Source organism: Galeopterus variegatus, unplaced genomic scaffold (assembly GCF_000696425.1).
Source record: "Galeopterus variegatus unplaced genomic scaffold, G_variegatus-3.0.2 Scaffold625, whole genome shotgun sequence".
Classification (NCBI taxonomy): domain Eukaryota; kingdom Metazoa; phylum Chordata; class Mammalia; order Dermoptera; family Cynocephalidae; genus Galeopterus; species Galeopterus variegatus.
The window spans coordinates 67243-83201 of record NW_007726736.1 but is presented as its reverse complement, the minus strand read 5'-3'; the positions used below and the strand labels follow the sequence as shown (position 1 = coordinate 83201).

General features: G+C 46.1%; 1 protein-coding gene across 1 annotated transcript in view; it reads right to left on the bottom strand.

Annotated features, from left to right (window-relative positions):
• Positions 1–15662, bottom strand: part of COLQ (collagen-like tail subunit (single strand of homotrimer) of asymmetric acetylcholinesterase) — a 29151-nt gene extending 13489 nt beyond the window's left edge. Inside the window, exons 1-11 of the mRNA XM_008570726.1 lie at positions 15453–15662; positions 14633–14734; positions 11481–11525; positions 11123–11149; positions 9336–9407; positions 7701–7734; positions 7202–7254; positions 6693–6719; positions 5990–6034; positions 5764–5799; positions 2994–3074 (exon numbers count right to left, since the gene is read on the bottom strand). Of these exons, the coding sequence (XP_008568948.1) occupies positions 2994–3074; positions 5764–5799; positions 5990–6034; positions 6693–6719; positions 7202–7254; positions 7701–7734; positions 9336–9407; positions 11123–11149; positions 11481–11525; positions 14633–14734; positions 15453–15509 (579 nt within the window). The 5' untranslated portion in view covers positions 15510–15662. The remainder of the gene's footprint in view (positions 1–2993; positions 3075–5763; positions 5800–5989; positions 6035–6692; positions 6720–7201; positions 7255–7700; positions 7735–9335; positions 9408–11122; positions 11150–11480; positions 11526–14632; positions 14735–15452) is intronic.
• Between the last annotated feature and the right edge of the window lie 297 nt (positions 15663–15959).

Sequence of the window (15959 nt, the reverse complement as noted above, 5' to 3'; positions counted from 1 at the left end):
GTCTTGCCCACCTGATGAAACGTAATCTTCCTCCAGTCTGGGAAGCAAGTATGCTGGGGACGCCTTTCCAATCACAACTGTGACATGTGACCTGCCACCATGTCAACATGGCCCTGGGAGCCCTCCTGGTAATGTCCAAGGAGTTCCTAAACTCTTAATATGGGACCCTTGAGGTCAGCTCATTTCCAGTTCCATCCTTATGGAGGGGGTTCTTAAGCCTTAGCCCAAGCTGAAGCATTCCATGCAGTAACCAAGATGGGTCCCAGAATGGCAAAGGAAGTCACACCGTCTTAATATAGCCATGGTTAAGGCTTGTTTTTCTAACAGCCACATCAGCTGGCTCTGAGCACAGGAAGTGCCACAGCTTGGAGGAGCTGGAAATGTTCCTCGATTCTACACCAGCAGTAATGGAATATTCTGCTTATCGGTCATCGCTCAGAATGGGCCATGTCTCCATCAGCCAGACTCAATGAACAGCACTTTCCAGGAAAGGCATTCTTTATTCCTTATTTGCCACAAAGTTGGTGTGGGAAACAGCAGGTCTCTCAGCTCTGGCTTTGAAGCTAGCTTAGTGAAGGGGTCTTGGGCAAGCAACTCCACCTCCCTGACCCTCTGTTTCCTTGTGAACAAACTATAGCAGTCTCTAAAATCCTTCTGGCTCAGAAAGTCTAACCTGAAATCCCTTTCGGATTTCTGATTCTCAGCTTTGGATTGATTTACAATAATCTCCAACAACTCTTAGTACCACTGGCCCAACAAACACTCAGTGTATAAGACTGTACGCTAGGAAATTAATTCACAGTAAAAAGAAAGTACCATGGTAGGCTTCCAAGGCTAATGACTCAAGTATCTGGTGACTAGAAAGACACCAAGGATTTGGAGCACACTAAGCTTGTTTATAACATCTTGTAGGAAGGTTGAGCTCATTTCTCTAACTTCTCTGAGCTCCCCATTGTGGTTTTGGTATAGCTTTTGTGATTACTGCAACTGAATCGATCTCAGCAGGGTCAAGAAATAGCCTTCCTGGTTTTGGCTCTCACCAGGAAAAGATAAACACTGCCCAAGAAAAGAACTGTAGGGCAGAAGCTGGCAGGTTTCTTGGACTCCAAGCATAAAATATTTTGGATGGAAATCATCAGTAGGGGAAAGAGTGATAAAAGAAACACCCCATCCCCCCCCTTTTTCTTCTTTTTCTGAACCTAGTTTTTAGAAAATTAGTATCTGCGGCATCCTTGTGAAGTCACACGAATATTGTGGAATATTGTGACTTCAAAAGTTATTATGCAGTCTGAATTCTCCAGATTGGAGCCTGTGTCATTTCCAAACTCACTTGGAAAAGAACACAATTGGCTTCATAGTGTTACCAAGGTTCTGGACCCTGGCTGCACAATAGAATCACATGCACACCTTAAAACAAACAAACAAACAAAAAAACCCATGCTGAGAGCCCATTCCAGGTCAATTATATCAGAGTCTTGGGAAATAAGGCCTATGCATTGGATACCGTGAGAGGCAAATGTGGAACTACAACCATTGTACTTACTGTGGGGAATCTGTATTTAATCAGCCTCCCAGGTGATTCTGATATAAGCTAAAGTCTGAGAGTCACAAATATAGCCTAAGGAAATATTTTAAAGAATGGAAAAAGTTTTGTACCCAAAGATGTTCACCTCTCAGCATTATATATAATCTGGTTAGGCCTCTCTTGTCCAAGCAATCTACTGCTGACTCATTTACTAAGATGAAATGTAGACACTAAAAAAATAAAAGAGGATTAAAAATACTTAATATCTGCAGTAAAAAAAAAAAAAGTTTTTATTGTGACCTTAAGTTAAAAATTTAGGATTATAATAACAATATATTGGATGTAAAAGAAACAAACACCTAAAAAGTATAAAAAGAAATAATACTGGAAGGAAATATACCAGAATGACACCACAATCACCAACAGTGGTTATGCTTGGGTGTTAGGTCTTTAGATGATCCCCCCCCCCATATTTCTAAATTTTCCAAGTTTTCTGTGGTGATTACATATTACATTTACAGTGGAAGGGAGGTAAAAAAGCCAATTTTGACAACCGAAACAGTAAAGGGGCACATCTTCTCTCAGGAATGCCTGTCCACTAGAGGAAAGACCAGACGTTTCTCCGAGGCACTCAGTCAGCACCACAGCCAGCTGAGGCAAATGCAACTTCCTTCTTGTTACATCATGTGGCTTAACACAAGAGCTGCTGACCAGGGAGAGCTCAGAATGAATGATTTCACCAAATCCTTAACAAGCTCAATTAAAAGGGTCACTTACAAACTGGGGGCCTGAGTGGGGAAAAACCACCCTATTGTTGAGACCCAGAAGATCCTTCAATAGCAGAGAAATATCTGGGTTCTTCTCCAAAACTCTGTTTGTGTCTGGGACACTGAGGCAAAAAGCATGTTTTCTGGGTAATTCCCATATCTGGCTTCCACTCCCAATTGCTTGGGTTCAGAAAGACTTGTTCTTATGAATCAAAGACCCATTCTTTTTATTTTTTTTAATTTTTATTCCTTTTTGTCTTTTTTACTGACCGGTAACGGGATTGCAACCCTCAGTGTCACGCCTGTACCGGGGACCGGCAACGGGATCGCAACCCTCGGTTGTCGCACCGGCACCGCGCTCAGCCAGTGAGCAGGAACCGGTCTCCACATGGGATCCGAACCCTTGGCAGGAGCGCCGCTGCGCTCCCAAGCAGCGCACTCTCCAGTGCACCACCAGGCCGGCGCCAAAGACCCATTCTTGCTTCTAGACTTGGACACAGTTTGAATGGGGCATCCTATTTCATTTGCCTGGAACTATGGTGTGCCTAGAGAAGCCAGCAGTTCCTGAAAGCACCAGAGCAAAGGACACTGGAGTCTGGGCCTACGGAACATCTCTGATTGAGCCCACCACCTGCCTCTCCACACACCTCCAGGTCGGGAGGTCTTGATCTGAGAGGGGTGGGAAGCCCTGGGATTCTTACCTGCTTGCCTCGTTTTCCTGGTCTTCCTGTGGGCCCTCGGTGTCCTGCTATGCCAGGCTCACCCTTTGGACCCATTTCACCCTGGAGAGAAGAAAGAGAGAAAGTAGGGCATGCAGAGTGGGCACATCTATACATCCAATCACTGGCCACGGGGGCAGTCTACTTGAGCATTGCAAATCTCTTCCAGATGGGCTGCCCGGGGAGATTGGGAGAGTGATTGGGTCAAGTGAAAGGTAGACACACTTTTTTAAGGAAGAGGAAGAGAAGGAGAAGGTTACCCTAGGTGGGTAATTTATTGCCTGAGAGAGACAAACCACCATCCAGAATACCCAAAGGTTTGTGTATTTCAGTCACATGCGTGCCTGTAACACCATAAGCTGTCTGGGGAAAGTGCTTCTCTTTTAGTTGAAATTGGACTCGTATGTTGTGCTTTGTAGGTTTTGGTTTTAGCACAAATCCAAATATAAGGTTTTTGAATGAATGCACACAGTTTTGCCAACTATCACCTTTGGGAAGTTTCTGCTCATTTAATGATTTTTACTTAGCATTATATATTCCCCTGCTCTTCAGTAAAGATTGGTTGGAGTTCCAGTTCACTTCCATTTGATTGAGATGAAAACTCTTTTTGTGGAGAGAGATGTTCCAAACATATGATCAAATATTCAATATAATTATTGTGAAAGGCACAGAAAACAATATGAACAATATTCCTAATTGAAAAGCCCTATGTCAAACTATCAGAACGAAATGCACCAACTGCAGAATTTCACAGTTCAAGGCCAACTTTTCCAAAACCCATTTCTCCACCTTAGCTTCTCTCCTTCTTGTGGGATTCCAGCCCCACTTCCTGTTTCTTTGCCGTGTGAACTCACAGGGCACATCATTCCTACCCCCAGGAATCCTCCTACAGCCCAGAATGCACCACCAACAAGATAAGTTTAGCAATAGCAACCAAGAGAGTTTCTGTTAGTCAGCGGAAACTATGAAGAGCTGCCCCAACCGCTCAGAGAGAACAATGATCACCAGGCACCTTTCCATGGGGAGATCAGAGGAGATATAACAGTGGAAAATTCCAGGGAACACCACTATACAGGAAGGATCACACATAAAGCTGTGAAATTATGTCAGTTCAGACAGTATCATGGATTTGTCCCTTCCCAAGCCACCAATGTCCTGCCTCATCAAGAAGTGTCCTTAAATTTATGATTTCTTTGCAACTCATGGTGTCCTTCAGCATTCAGGATAGGACAGATTCCATGTGGCCAGGGAGATGGTTGCACAGTTTTTCCCTGGCTGTTTAGAGGGGTCTAAGGGATGTCTTGTTTGGCTGGGAGAAAACAGCAACATAAACAGTATAAATGTTTTAAAGAGATTGTCAGAAGGAAGTGTGGCTCTTCTCTTCACCAGCTGAGAGCAGCCAGTAATTTCTTGATCTAATTTCTCTCGTAAGACCTAATTATGGTTATCATATCAGCTCTGTCTTAAAACAGCCTGCCATGAAAAGGGAAGAAAACTCTTTAAATGGCAAGTCTAGTAAATGGTGCAGAGGCCAGAGAAGCTGTCCTACTTAATTTTACAGTAATTTATTATTCCTTGATGTTCACTGTTACACTCAATGAAAACCTAGCTTACATATTTTTTAATGAAATTTTTCTCTTTTAATGTTTTATTTAATTTTGTTATATCATTCATCTATTTTTTTTTAACCCAATACTCCATCTAGGGTAACAGGAAAAGTTTCTGACAGCTTAAGGTAAGTGATAAATGATAATAAATTGATGCATGATGACTGAAAATGTTTAAATGTGCTTTGCTGACTGGATATGGTTAAGATAAAAATTATTCAAGCTTGGAAAATAAAACTTTAAGATGAACTTAAAAAATTAAAAATACTAAGAAAACATCCCATTTGCATGTTTGAAGAATATTACGGTCTGTGACCTAGGTTAAAATAACAATTTCCAATGTCAGTGCCTTACATTGGAATGTTAGCTTAGGAGTTGTTCTAAATGGTCATTTATGCACTTCTCTCTCATTCTCTGACACCTCCCCTCACCTCACCCCATTTTTCTTCCCCAAACCCTAACCCTAAGTAAAAGTTTGCAAAAATCTGTCGGTCAATTTCTACCTTCACAATTTTTGTCATACCTGCACCCCTCTATTGTTATTTACTGAATTTTTTAAAAGTTACCTGAAACTGACTCCTTTTTTTAATTAAGCCTTGTTCCAAGCAAGACATCCATTAAATAGTTAACTATTTAAATAAAAAATGTAACTATCAAAAAAAAACTTTACTGTCATCCAATTGACATTACTTTGTGTACCTCCCTCTGGCAGCATGTGGAAGAGGACAGAGTTTAGAGTTCAAGCAGCAGTGACATTAACCGAAAGACGCCTGTGCTTTGCACCAGGGCCTGTGGGCTGAGAGGGACCCTGACCATTGCAGCTCCTATCTGAGTCCCTTGCCATGAAATGTTCTGCTTTTGAATATTTCCATAGCCCTCTAAGAAGCAGGAAAAGCACAGAAGGGCCGCTCTGCACGTCGATGGGACATACTTTCCCTCCCATGGGACTGCAGGTAGGTCTCAGACCATCCTGCCGCCCTCTCCCCAACCTGTAAGGCATCTTGCTCCCCACCCCAAATCGGAACCTTCACAGGTAAACCCACTGTTCCAGTCTGATGAACAAAGATGTGGTATTCTTTTTTTGTTGTGCTTAAAGGGCTGATTTTTTTTACCAAGGCCTATTTTCATTACTTCTGGGTACTTACTTTCTGTCCCAACATTCCAGGAAATCCCGGGAAACCCTGTGAAAAGAGCAACAAATATGTGGCCACCTCTGAAAGAACACTCGATAGGGCTGTGACGAGCCTGGTCAGACGTTCTCAAGACAGAGGCCTGCCAGTCAGTCGATCGTCCAGTCGTCCAGCCCATGGGGGGTGGGGTTGGGGCCACCACTTCCATTGCAATTTATCATTTCTATGGAATGGCCATTACCTTTTCTCCTTTGGGACCCAAGTCACCCCTTTCACCTCTGGATCCCTAGGAGGAAACCACAAGAGAGAGTCAATGAGCTAATACCATTGGGGGGCGGGGGGGAGGAAATTGGAGCATTTCAAACTGAAAAGCTCCCTAAGCCAACACCCTCATTATACAGGCAGAGAAACAGACTCAGAGATGTTAGGCAACTTGCCCAGGGAAGGTATGCTTTGTGATCTACCTTCTGCTTGGAACCCAAAGTCCTCTTGCATTAATAAAGGACAACTCACAGAAAATTCTGGTCCCAGATTCTCTCCCATCTTGTAGGAAATTTCTCCCCAGTTTCCTGCTGGTTTTTGTTTTGGGGACAGATGAGAAGGTTGTGTGCTGGAAGCGTGATCTACAGACACACACTCACCATCTTACTCCAGTGCCTCACACAGACTGTTTTCATTCTCTACCCGGCACAACCTTCATGTGCTCATATTGCTGCACGTGAGGGGCTCTACCTCCACTGGGAGCTCGCCCCAGCCTGCTTGCCCTGCTTCAGGAGGCTCCTTACTTCTCTCTCAGCCCACTGACCAAGGACAAGGGAATATCTAGGAATGGTCACTTCAGTTGCTGACCAAAGAGAGGCTCAGGCCCATCCTCTGCCCATCACTGACTCCAGAGCTTATAGCCCAGACCAGGCTCTGGGATGCCATCAGAGAGAAGCACTAACCTTTTCCCCTCTGGATCCAGGGTAGCCCTAAAAGAAAGCAGAAGGTGCATTTGCCATCAGCCCTGTAATAGCTTTAGGTGTGGAGCAAGAGTAAAGAAATCCCTGAATGAGGTAGCAAGGTATGTGTCTCCACACTGCACTTCAGGGGCTGCAGCAGTAAACACAAAGATGTCCCAGAGAGTTGTGTTTACACCATGCCTACAAAAACATTACTTTTCTCACCCCACAAAGACCCAAACAAAGGTTTCCATCTGCTCTGTTGTCCAGAGGCTTGACCTTCACTGCCCAGGAGAACAGCAGGAATCATAACACTACGTCCCTGCATCCCAGGGCATGATGTCCCCCAAAGGGCTAGTAAAGGCAAGCACCCTGGCACCGGACTCTCCAACATCGGTGACATTTCCCAGCCCAGGACAGCAGCCCCTCCCAGGCCCCATCTTTGCAGACAGCAGCTGCTCCAGAGCTCTAGTGAAAAGACCTGGGGATGTTCATCTGGACCACACACTGACCTTGGAGCCCATTGGTCCTCTTGACCCTGGCAATCCCGTCATACCACATAATGCTCAAAGAGATTGTTAGTCCTTGCTTTCCTATTTGTACCTCCTCTTAAAAAAAAAAAGGTATATTTAATTTATTATTTCTTTTTCCTCCCTAATGACTTTACCTTGAAAACAAAAAGGATAAAAAACTACAAAAGTGCTGTTTTCTTAATGACTTCTTTTTCTAATTCTTATTTGCTATGTTACCAGCAAACCATAATCTCAAGTCACAAAATAACAGTGTCTCTGTTTAAAAAAAAAAAAAAAAAGGCCCATGATGATATTTCTTAGAGAAACTGAACCAGGTGAGTTATGGGCAAGATCGGGATAGAACTGGGGACATCGGGGCTGGCTTATGAATCTGAGGTCCCCAAATGCCCCTTGCTCCCTCCCAAGGCTCCATACTTCACCTTTCATTCTTGTATTTGAAATTAAATATAAAATGAAAACGCCCAAGGTGGATGTTCACTAGGATGCTGTAAATGGTGATACTTGATCTTTTCCTAGAGAGGGTAGGAAGAAGCATGAGGGCACTGGAGCCTCAGAGAATAAGGTGTCAGCACCCAAAAAACTCCACCTGCTTTGCTCTTTGCATAGGGAGGGCCTTTCAAACATCTCCATATACTCTCACCCTAGGTTTGCAGCCAAGTAGAATGAATGTCAGCCTTTGAATGCATACTACAGAGGCGAGGGACTAAGACTCATGGGTGGGCTCTGCGGCCCCTCAGAATGCTTTGCAGTTGGAACTTCCAGCACCCTCTACACTAAAAAACTCTATACAAGTGCTAACCAGTAGAAATACAAGGTGAGTCACATACTTAATTTAAAATTTTTTTAGAAGTCACATTAAAAGTAAAACTAAACAAGTGAAATTAATTTTAACAATATATTTTATTTAATGTAATTAATTTAATCTTGTCATTTCAACATGTAATCAATATAAAAATTATTAATGAGATATTTTGTATTCTATTTTTCATAATAAATACTTGAAATCTTTGTGCATGTTATGTTTCTTTTTTTTTTTTTTTTGTCTTTTTTGTCTTTTTCCGTGTCCGGCAACAGATCGCAACCCTCAGTGTTGCCCCCGTACCGGACCGGGGACCGGCAACGGGATCGCAACCCTCGGTGTTGCCCCCGCGCCTCGCTCAGCCAGTGAGCGGGAACCGGTCTGTATGTGGGATCCGAACCCTCGGGCGGGAGCGCCACCGCGCTTCCCAAGCAGCGCACTATCCAGTGCGCCACCGGGCTGGCCCCAATGTGCATGTTATGTTTAAAGCACATTTCAATTCAGGTGCTTAATTTTCATCCAAAATAGCCGATCTGTATTTAGATTTCATAAAATTTATAGTTGAAAAAGCAGATTCACACATTCAAGCTGCTCCAAATATACTTAAGTGTTTTCAAATAACTGAACTGAGTAAAGGCTTTTAAATTCAAACTTTAATTAAAATTAAAAATTCAGTTCCTCTGTTGCACTAGCCACATTTCAAGGGCTCAATAGCCACATGTGGCTAGTGGCTGCCACATTGGACAGCTCAGCTTTACACAGTGGATTTTTAAAAGAAATATCCTTGGGACTTTTCCTAAGAAGACTGGAAACATGGTTTTCTGCTCCCATAATACAGCCAGCAAGTGAATCAGAGCAGATGGGACATTCACGTGCCCTCCCCTGCCTTCCTCAGTTAACATTCCTGAGTCACGGTCCCTGCACCCTTCAGTCTATGACCACCAATGAGACTGGGTAGTATGACTACCCCCTGCCAAATCAGACAGCTTCTCAGACACAAGCCTTTCTTAGGTCATCTCAGGGAAATCAAAGAATAGGGTGCTAGTTCTCAGGACAAAGGAGAACCAGGACCCCGGAAAAGAGGGGAGAAGACCCCATTTCTCCTCCCTCAGGAGCAGAGCTGCTGTAGGGACCAACGTCTTGCAGTCCAAGGGAAGAAGAAAGTGCCTGGGGACCTGTGGACAGTTCTCCAGCTCTCCTCTTCTTCTGCCTCTTGAGTAAGTGACTCACTGACTTTATGCCAGGGGCCAGGGCAGCTGCCATCTTCCCCCCTGTTCTGATACCACATGAGCCCCAGGAGTATACCACACTTACCCTGGGTCCTTCAAGTCCTGGCCAGCCAACAGGCCCAGGCATGCCAGGAACACCTGGGGGACCAGGTCTGCCCTTCAAAGACCAAGAACAAAAGTCAGGACAACTGGGTTTGTTTCCCTACTTCCAAGAAATAATATTTATTTCTGGGGCCCAGAGGGGAGTGCAGAGCCTCTAAGCACCGCCCCCAGGACCCTCATCCACACCCTACAAAGACTGACAGCCTAAATACTTGGGTCACTTAGGTGTAAGTTAAAGCCCTTAGTGTCACATTGCATCACCAAACAAGATCTTATTCTCCTCAAGAAACAGAGGGTGGTGGGAAAGGGATTCTACACTTCTTGAGCTTTCGATCTCTATCACCTCCACACATCTGCCCAGCCAAGCGTCCCCTTCATTCTAGTGGGTTCTCCCCAAGGATGTGCTGTGGAATGAGACAGGATTATGTTTGGGGAGCAGCGGCAGATGCTGCTGGTACTCCCTCAGGATCTTTTTCACCTGCTCAGGACACCCATCCCCCTGTGCTACAACTCATTCCAGTAACTTATGGACCTTCCCTTCCTGCAGCTCCCTTACTTCAAGGCAGGACAAACTGTGGGGCTAGTCACACCCCCGAACTCCCTAGGGATCAGGCTGCTGAGGCTGGACTTCACCTGATACCACACTTGCCTAGCCTCTCCCACTCCCCTATGGGCTCCTGCTGACAGTACCCCCTCAATAACTTATTCACTTGTACATGCCATCTCTGTCTTTGCTTCTAGGGAACCCAACCTAAGCCAGGGGCTATGGAAGAGCAAGCTCTGCAAAAGAGAGTGGGAGCAGGGACTAAGGGTCTATTTTAACCTCTGCATGCATTGGCTAATTTCACAGTTAGCTGGAGATGTGAAGGGCTTAGCCCCTAAACTAGAGAAGCCAAATGCTGGCATGGTTACTGGTTTCTACTCTTGTCTCCACATCCTTGGTAGACATCACTAATCAGTCATGGCCCTTGTTAGGTATGAGCATGGAGACAACTCCAGGATCCTTTCCAGCTGGACATGCCAGACAGCAGCTGTGCCTTGGCTGGAGTTGTCATCTGTGCCTTAAAGTGTTGTAAGTTTGCCTTGCAAAGACTCATTTAAGGCTTTTGTCAACAGTGAAACCATTTGAATAAAACATCTAACCAGAATTATGGTAATTTATATTCAGAGCCCTGGACATCTTTCTTGGCCAAAGTTTTTTACCTCCTTCTATCACCAAGACCTAGAAATTCAGTGCCAGTATCCACTGACCACAGCATGTAAAACAGGCTGCTGGTTTACTCCCTTTTGACACTAATGAGAGTCTTGACAACATGCGTTTTGTTCACTCAGAGTTACTGTGACCTTAAGTAACTCCTGTTTATTTCAGCTGAGCCAAAAAGCAAAAGCCATTTGTTTCTGTCTGCTCTGGCACTTTATTTCAGTTTAATCAAATTGACAGTTAGAGCCATTTTGTGTCATTGGTTGGGGCCTTGGAGGGTTTCTCTGATGGGTGGCAGGCTGAGATGGTCTGAGGCTGGGGGAAATTTGGCCCCTGGGAGAAGTCTGAATGCCTGGCAGTAGCACACTCCAGCTCCTGGCCAAAGGAATTGGCATAAAGGGCAAGGTTACTGCTGTCATCATTGGGATGGCAGCACCATCACTGTCCATCTGGGCATTGGTGGCCCCTGAAGTGATTGCTGGGCCCCCGCCCCTAGGAGTGCACACATACTCACACACATGTGGAGTACAGTTGCCTGTGTGATGCTAACAGAACAGCATGGACCATACCTTCCTTCCTGGTCGGCCAAGCTCCCCCTGTGGATGGAGAACACACATAAGGAGAGACTGCTTTCGAAGAGAAGTTCTGGAAGCAGAGGGCTTAGTAGGGCTGAAGACTGGGCATGACCACATGGCTCAGTTGCCTGGCTGATCACAGCACCCCTGCCACATCAGTGGGCCAAGTCACAACAGCCAGTGGCATCCCACATTTGCAGCAGCAGCTCAGTCATCCTGGAGCCCATCCTCATGCACTAAGGCAGAATCAGCACATGTTTGAAATCTCAACCGGAAAATTCTCAGTGGCACCCCCAGAAAGCAGGCCAGAATCACCAAGGAGAGGTGGGGTGAGGAAAGTGGTGGCTCCTACCTTTTCTCCCTTTGGTCCTGTCTTGCCAGGAAGCCCTGGTGGACCCTAAACAATCAAGATAAGAAGTGAAGAAAGTATATATTAAACCAAGGCAGGACTGGGAGGATCTTGGTGCACTGGGCTCCTACGTCAGCAGCCTGTTCTCTGTGCAGATGCCAGGCTCCAGGGCCCCATGGAGGGCCCTCTCGAGCCCTCCAGCCCAGTTCCCTCCTCTCCATTCTCTCTCCTCATTAGCTTTTTCTGAGCTGTGTTCCCAGTGGCACCATGATTGCAATGCTTACACATGGACTCTCTGTGATTTTAATTTTCTCCCTGGAGTATTCTGGTTGCCTAAAACATCCTGAGTGCTTGGTGAGAGCAACTAAAGAGTCTTGAAGAAACCCCATTTGCTGAAAACAAGCTGCTTTACCACCTTTCATATCTTTTCAGCTTCTCCTACTCTTACTCTTCCCCAGAGACCTGATGAGATGGAAGTTAAGTTTTGCACACAGCAGCAGCCGACTTAGAAATTCCCATGGTTGATCTGTGAGGATCAAGTGCCAAATAATTCCCCCTTCTCTCCTTCAGCAGCAAAAGTCTGCTTTCTTAAGTAAGATATTAACAAGGTAGGCAAGTAAACAGTACCTTTTTGTCCCATTGCCACAGGAGTGGGGCGGCTCAGCTCAGGGACTCTAGAGCCCATTGCACCAAAGCTTTGCACATCCACAGCCAGAACACAGCTGCTGACTGCTCACAAGTTTGGGTAATGCTCAGTCGGTAACTGTTTTCCAAATTCCCCGGGGACAGCAGAGAGGAAATCCATCAAACTCCCCCAGGCCCTTGCTGCATCCCCTAGATGCACAGGTGAGCACGCATAGTGCAAAGCCTGTTTTAGATATGATTTCTACAAGATTTGTCCCAATAACACACAGCCCCCTCACCCAGTGGTTCCCAAACCTATCAGCACATTACAATCCCCTGGGGATCTCTGAAAAATCCCAAAGCTCAGGCCATACCCCACACCAATTAAATAACAGTCTCCGGAAGAGGCACAAGCATGCGTAATTTTTGAGGCTTCCCAGGGGGTTGTAACGTGCAGACAGGTTTGAAAACCACAGTCTTTGGTTTATGCACCTTCTGTGCCAGAAAGGGAAGGAGAGAGAGTTTTCATTCCATTCTTTTCATTCCCTCAAGCCTTAGCTTTTTCATTTCTTGAAATGGACTAGAACTATTTTATGAGAACTATTTTACTCTGGCTCAGTGCTTCTCAAACTTCAATGTGCAGATGAGTCACTAGATTCACTTGGTGGAGGGGCAATGTATTGTTAAAATGGAAAATTCTCGTTGAATGGGCTTGGATGGGGATGAGATTTTGCATTTCTAACCAGCTCCCATATGATGCCAATGTTGCTGGTCCACAGATCTCACTTTGAGTAGGGCCAGCATTCACACTGTGCTCTGAGGCAGCTGAAGTGGCTGCACAGACCACCACAGTTGGGCAGCACAGCCTCCATATGACTCGAATGGGATTGCATGAGGTCAGAGATGTGCAAATCTGACTGGAGATCTGCTGTTCTGAGGTCAGCAGAGTACCCCATTCTTTCCCATGCTCCATGGGTTCTCATGTGTCTGAGACCTGTCAGGATAGACTGCTGGTGGTGGGAAGGTAGAAATCCACCTTAGAGGATTTCCAGCTTGACTTTCTGCAGACTTCCCAGCTTTCTGTGGCAGCCTCTGGCCAGCTGTGGGTTCGAGGTTGTTTTATTTATTGCATTCAACAAATATTTATGGAGAACCTACTACAACCCATGCAGTGTTGTAGCCTGGGAATGCAACAGTGAGCCAGATGGACAATGTCCCTGTCCCCAAGGGTTGGTAAACTTTTTCTATAAGGGGCCGGATAGTAAATAACTCAGGCTTTGCAGAGGCCATATTTTGTCTCTGTCACAACTACTCAACTCTGCCCTTTTAATGCAAAAGCAGCCACAGACAATGAAATGCTAGTTACAGAAAATGGGCTGTTGTGGGATTTGATCCACAGGCGTGGTTTGCCAACCCCTGCCATAGAGCTTACATTTTACAGAGGGGAGACCAAACAGAACAAGAACAAAAACAGGATGAGAAAATTATGCAGAGAATTAAAATAGGTCGTTGTGACAGACAGCACTGGTGGTGGTAGTGGTGGCTGAAGAAGACATTTCTCAGGAGGTGGCATGTAAACTGAATTCTGAGTGATCAGAAGGAGCTGGCCATGATAAAAATCAGAGGGAAGAACATCCCAAACAGCAGGAACCGCAAGTGCAAAGGCCCGAAGGCTAAAGCAAGTTTGAAGTGTTTGAGGATCCCAAAGATGGTCACTGTGGCTGAGTCAAGATGTAGCAGATGCAGGTCGACTTCTGGGGGGCCCTGCAATCCCAGGTCAGGCGTTTGGCTCTTGGTCTTCCAGTAATGGGAAGCCACAGAAGGGCTTGCCCTGGAGAGGGTCACAATTTCTATGCCTCTGCATGAGAAGGCACTTGGGGAACTGCTCCTTACCCTTCTCCTTCTCCTCCCCATGGGAGGCCCGGAGCCCCAGCCCACTGATGGAGCTCCCTCTGAGGCAGCCAGAGGAGCTGGGAGGCTATGAGATGGGACTCCTGGACGGTACTCTTTTGTTTGTCCAGGAAGTCGCTTCTCTAGCATTTTGCCTGTTCCTCACTCTTCCCTTTAGCTTTGGTGGAGAGGGGTGGGCTGCTTGGTAGCAATATCTGGGGGCCCAGTGAAGCTCAGGGTAACAAGTTCCTCTTTCCTTCGACCTTCCTGCACTAAATGCAGGCACCTCTGGGTTTACAGTTGGGGTCAGTGCTCACATAAGGGGCACTGTCATCAAATGTTTGATGATAACTGTTGTAATAACCACATCCATATAGACAACATCTCATCTGATCCCCCCAACACCCAGTGTGGCATGGGGAATTAAAATCCCCGTGATGAGGAAATCAAGGCTGAGTGGCCAGAATTCACTCAGAGGAGAACCAGTGTTCTATCCATGTGGCTCTGAAGGGAGGCAAGCTAGAGAAGGAAAAAATAGCCCCACATTGCATTAAAAGGGGCAGACACTAAGAGGGTCTGCCCAGTGGACATCCCTGCTCTAAACAGAAGACAGCAAGAGGGGCTTGGTAGAGTGCACTAACCTGGGGGCCAGGCGGCCCAGGGGAGCCAAGCGAGCCTTTCATGCATGGGGACTGCGATGTCTCGAGTTCCAGAATGAGATTCTTCATGTCTGGGGAGAGAAGCTTCAGTGCAAAGCAACACAGCATTATAGGTCAGACCTTGGGGACAGAGGAAGGGTCGCCACCCTGAATACAGACCTGCTCCACGGGCAGGTCCCCAAGACTGGAGGTCCCTGACACCCCAGTGAGTGTCCCAGGAAGATGACCTTTTGGGCGAACAGTTTCTATTCTCTCATTTGCTCTTGAAATGTGTCTGGCTTGAATAGATTACAGAGATACAATGGCCACTTTGGATGGAGTTGGGAAGCTCATTTCAAGAGCCTTTATCCAATTTGTAGGACAGCACTGTCCAATAGAAATATAAGGCATGTCACCAATGACGGCCACATTGCAGTTTTAAATTTTCTAGTAGCCAAATTTTTACCTTTTAAAATGGCCAAAAGAAACGAGTGAAATTAATTTTACTAATATATTTTATTTAATCCAACATACCTCAAATATTATCAATTTAACATGTATTCAATATAAAAATGACTGAGATATTTTACATTCTTTTTTTCATATTAAATCTTCAAAATCCGATGTCTTTTTTACACTTCCAGCACATTTCAACTTGAACTGGCCACATTAAAAGTGCTCGATAGCCATGTGTGGCTAGTAGCTAGTGGATTGGACAGTGCAGTTCTAAGAGCTTCCAGAAAGATCTAAAACTCCCAAGTCCCTATAGTGCTCCGGCCTGTCGTCCTCCAGGACAGCCTCCCGAATCCCTTCTTTCCCTCACCTTTTCCCCCTCACACCTCAGTGTGGCTGCAGGAGGCCTGTTTCTCGGTCCCTTCATGGAAATGGTCTACGTTAGACATGGGCTGTCGAAGGGAATTTCGTAAATACTTGGGGAGAAGAGAAACCAAAGGTGACATTCCATATCTGAGTAGCTGAGGAGCACCCAGAAAGTATAAATTATAAATAATTATAAATCATCGACCTCCTTGTTTGTGAGAACAGGGGGCGCTTTGCTCAATCCAGTTCCCTGCTGGGGGGAAACTCCCGCCGTCACCGGGAAGCCGCGGGGCACGGACGCGCCCCAGTGACGCAGAACGTCCGTGCAGGGCTCCACCCCCGCGTGAGTGACTGACGGGCCCTCAGCGGCGTCGGAGGGGGCGGGGCCGAGAAGCCCGCGCATGCGCCCTCGCAGGAAGCCTGCGGTACTCACCGGGCTGCGGCCGGCGCGGAAGAGGGGCGGTGGGCAAAGCGGCGGCGGCGGCGGCGTGGGCGGGCAGCAGGGCCGCTT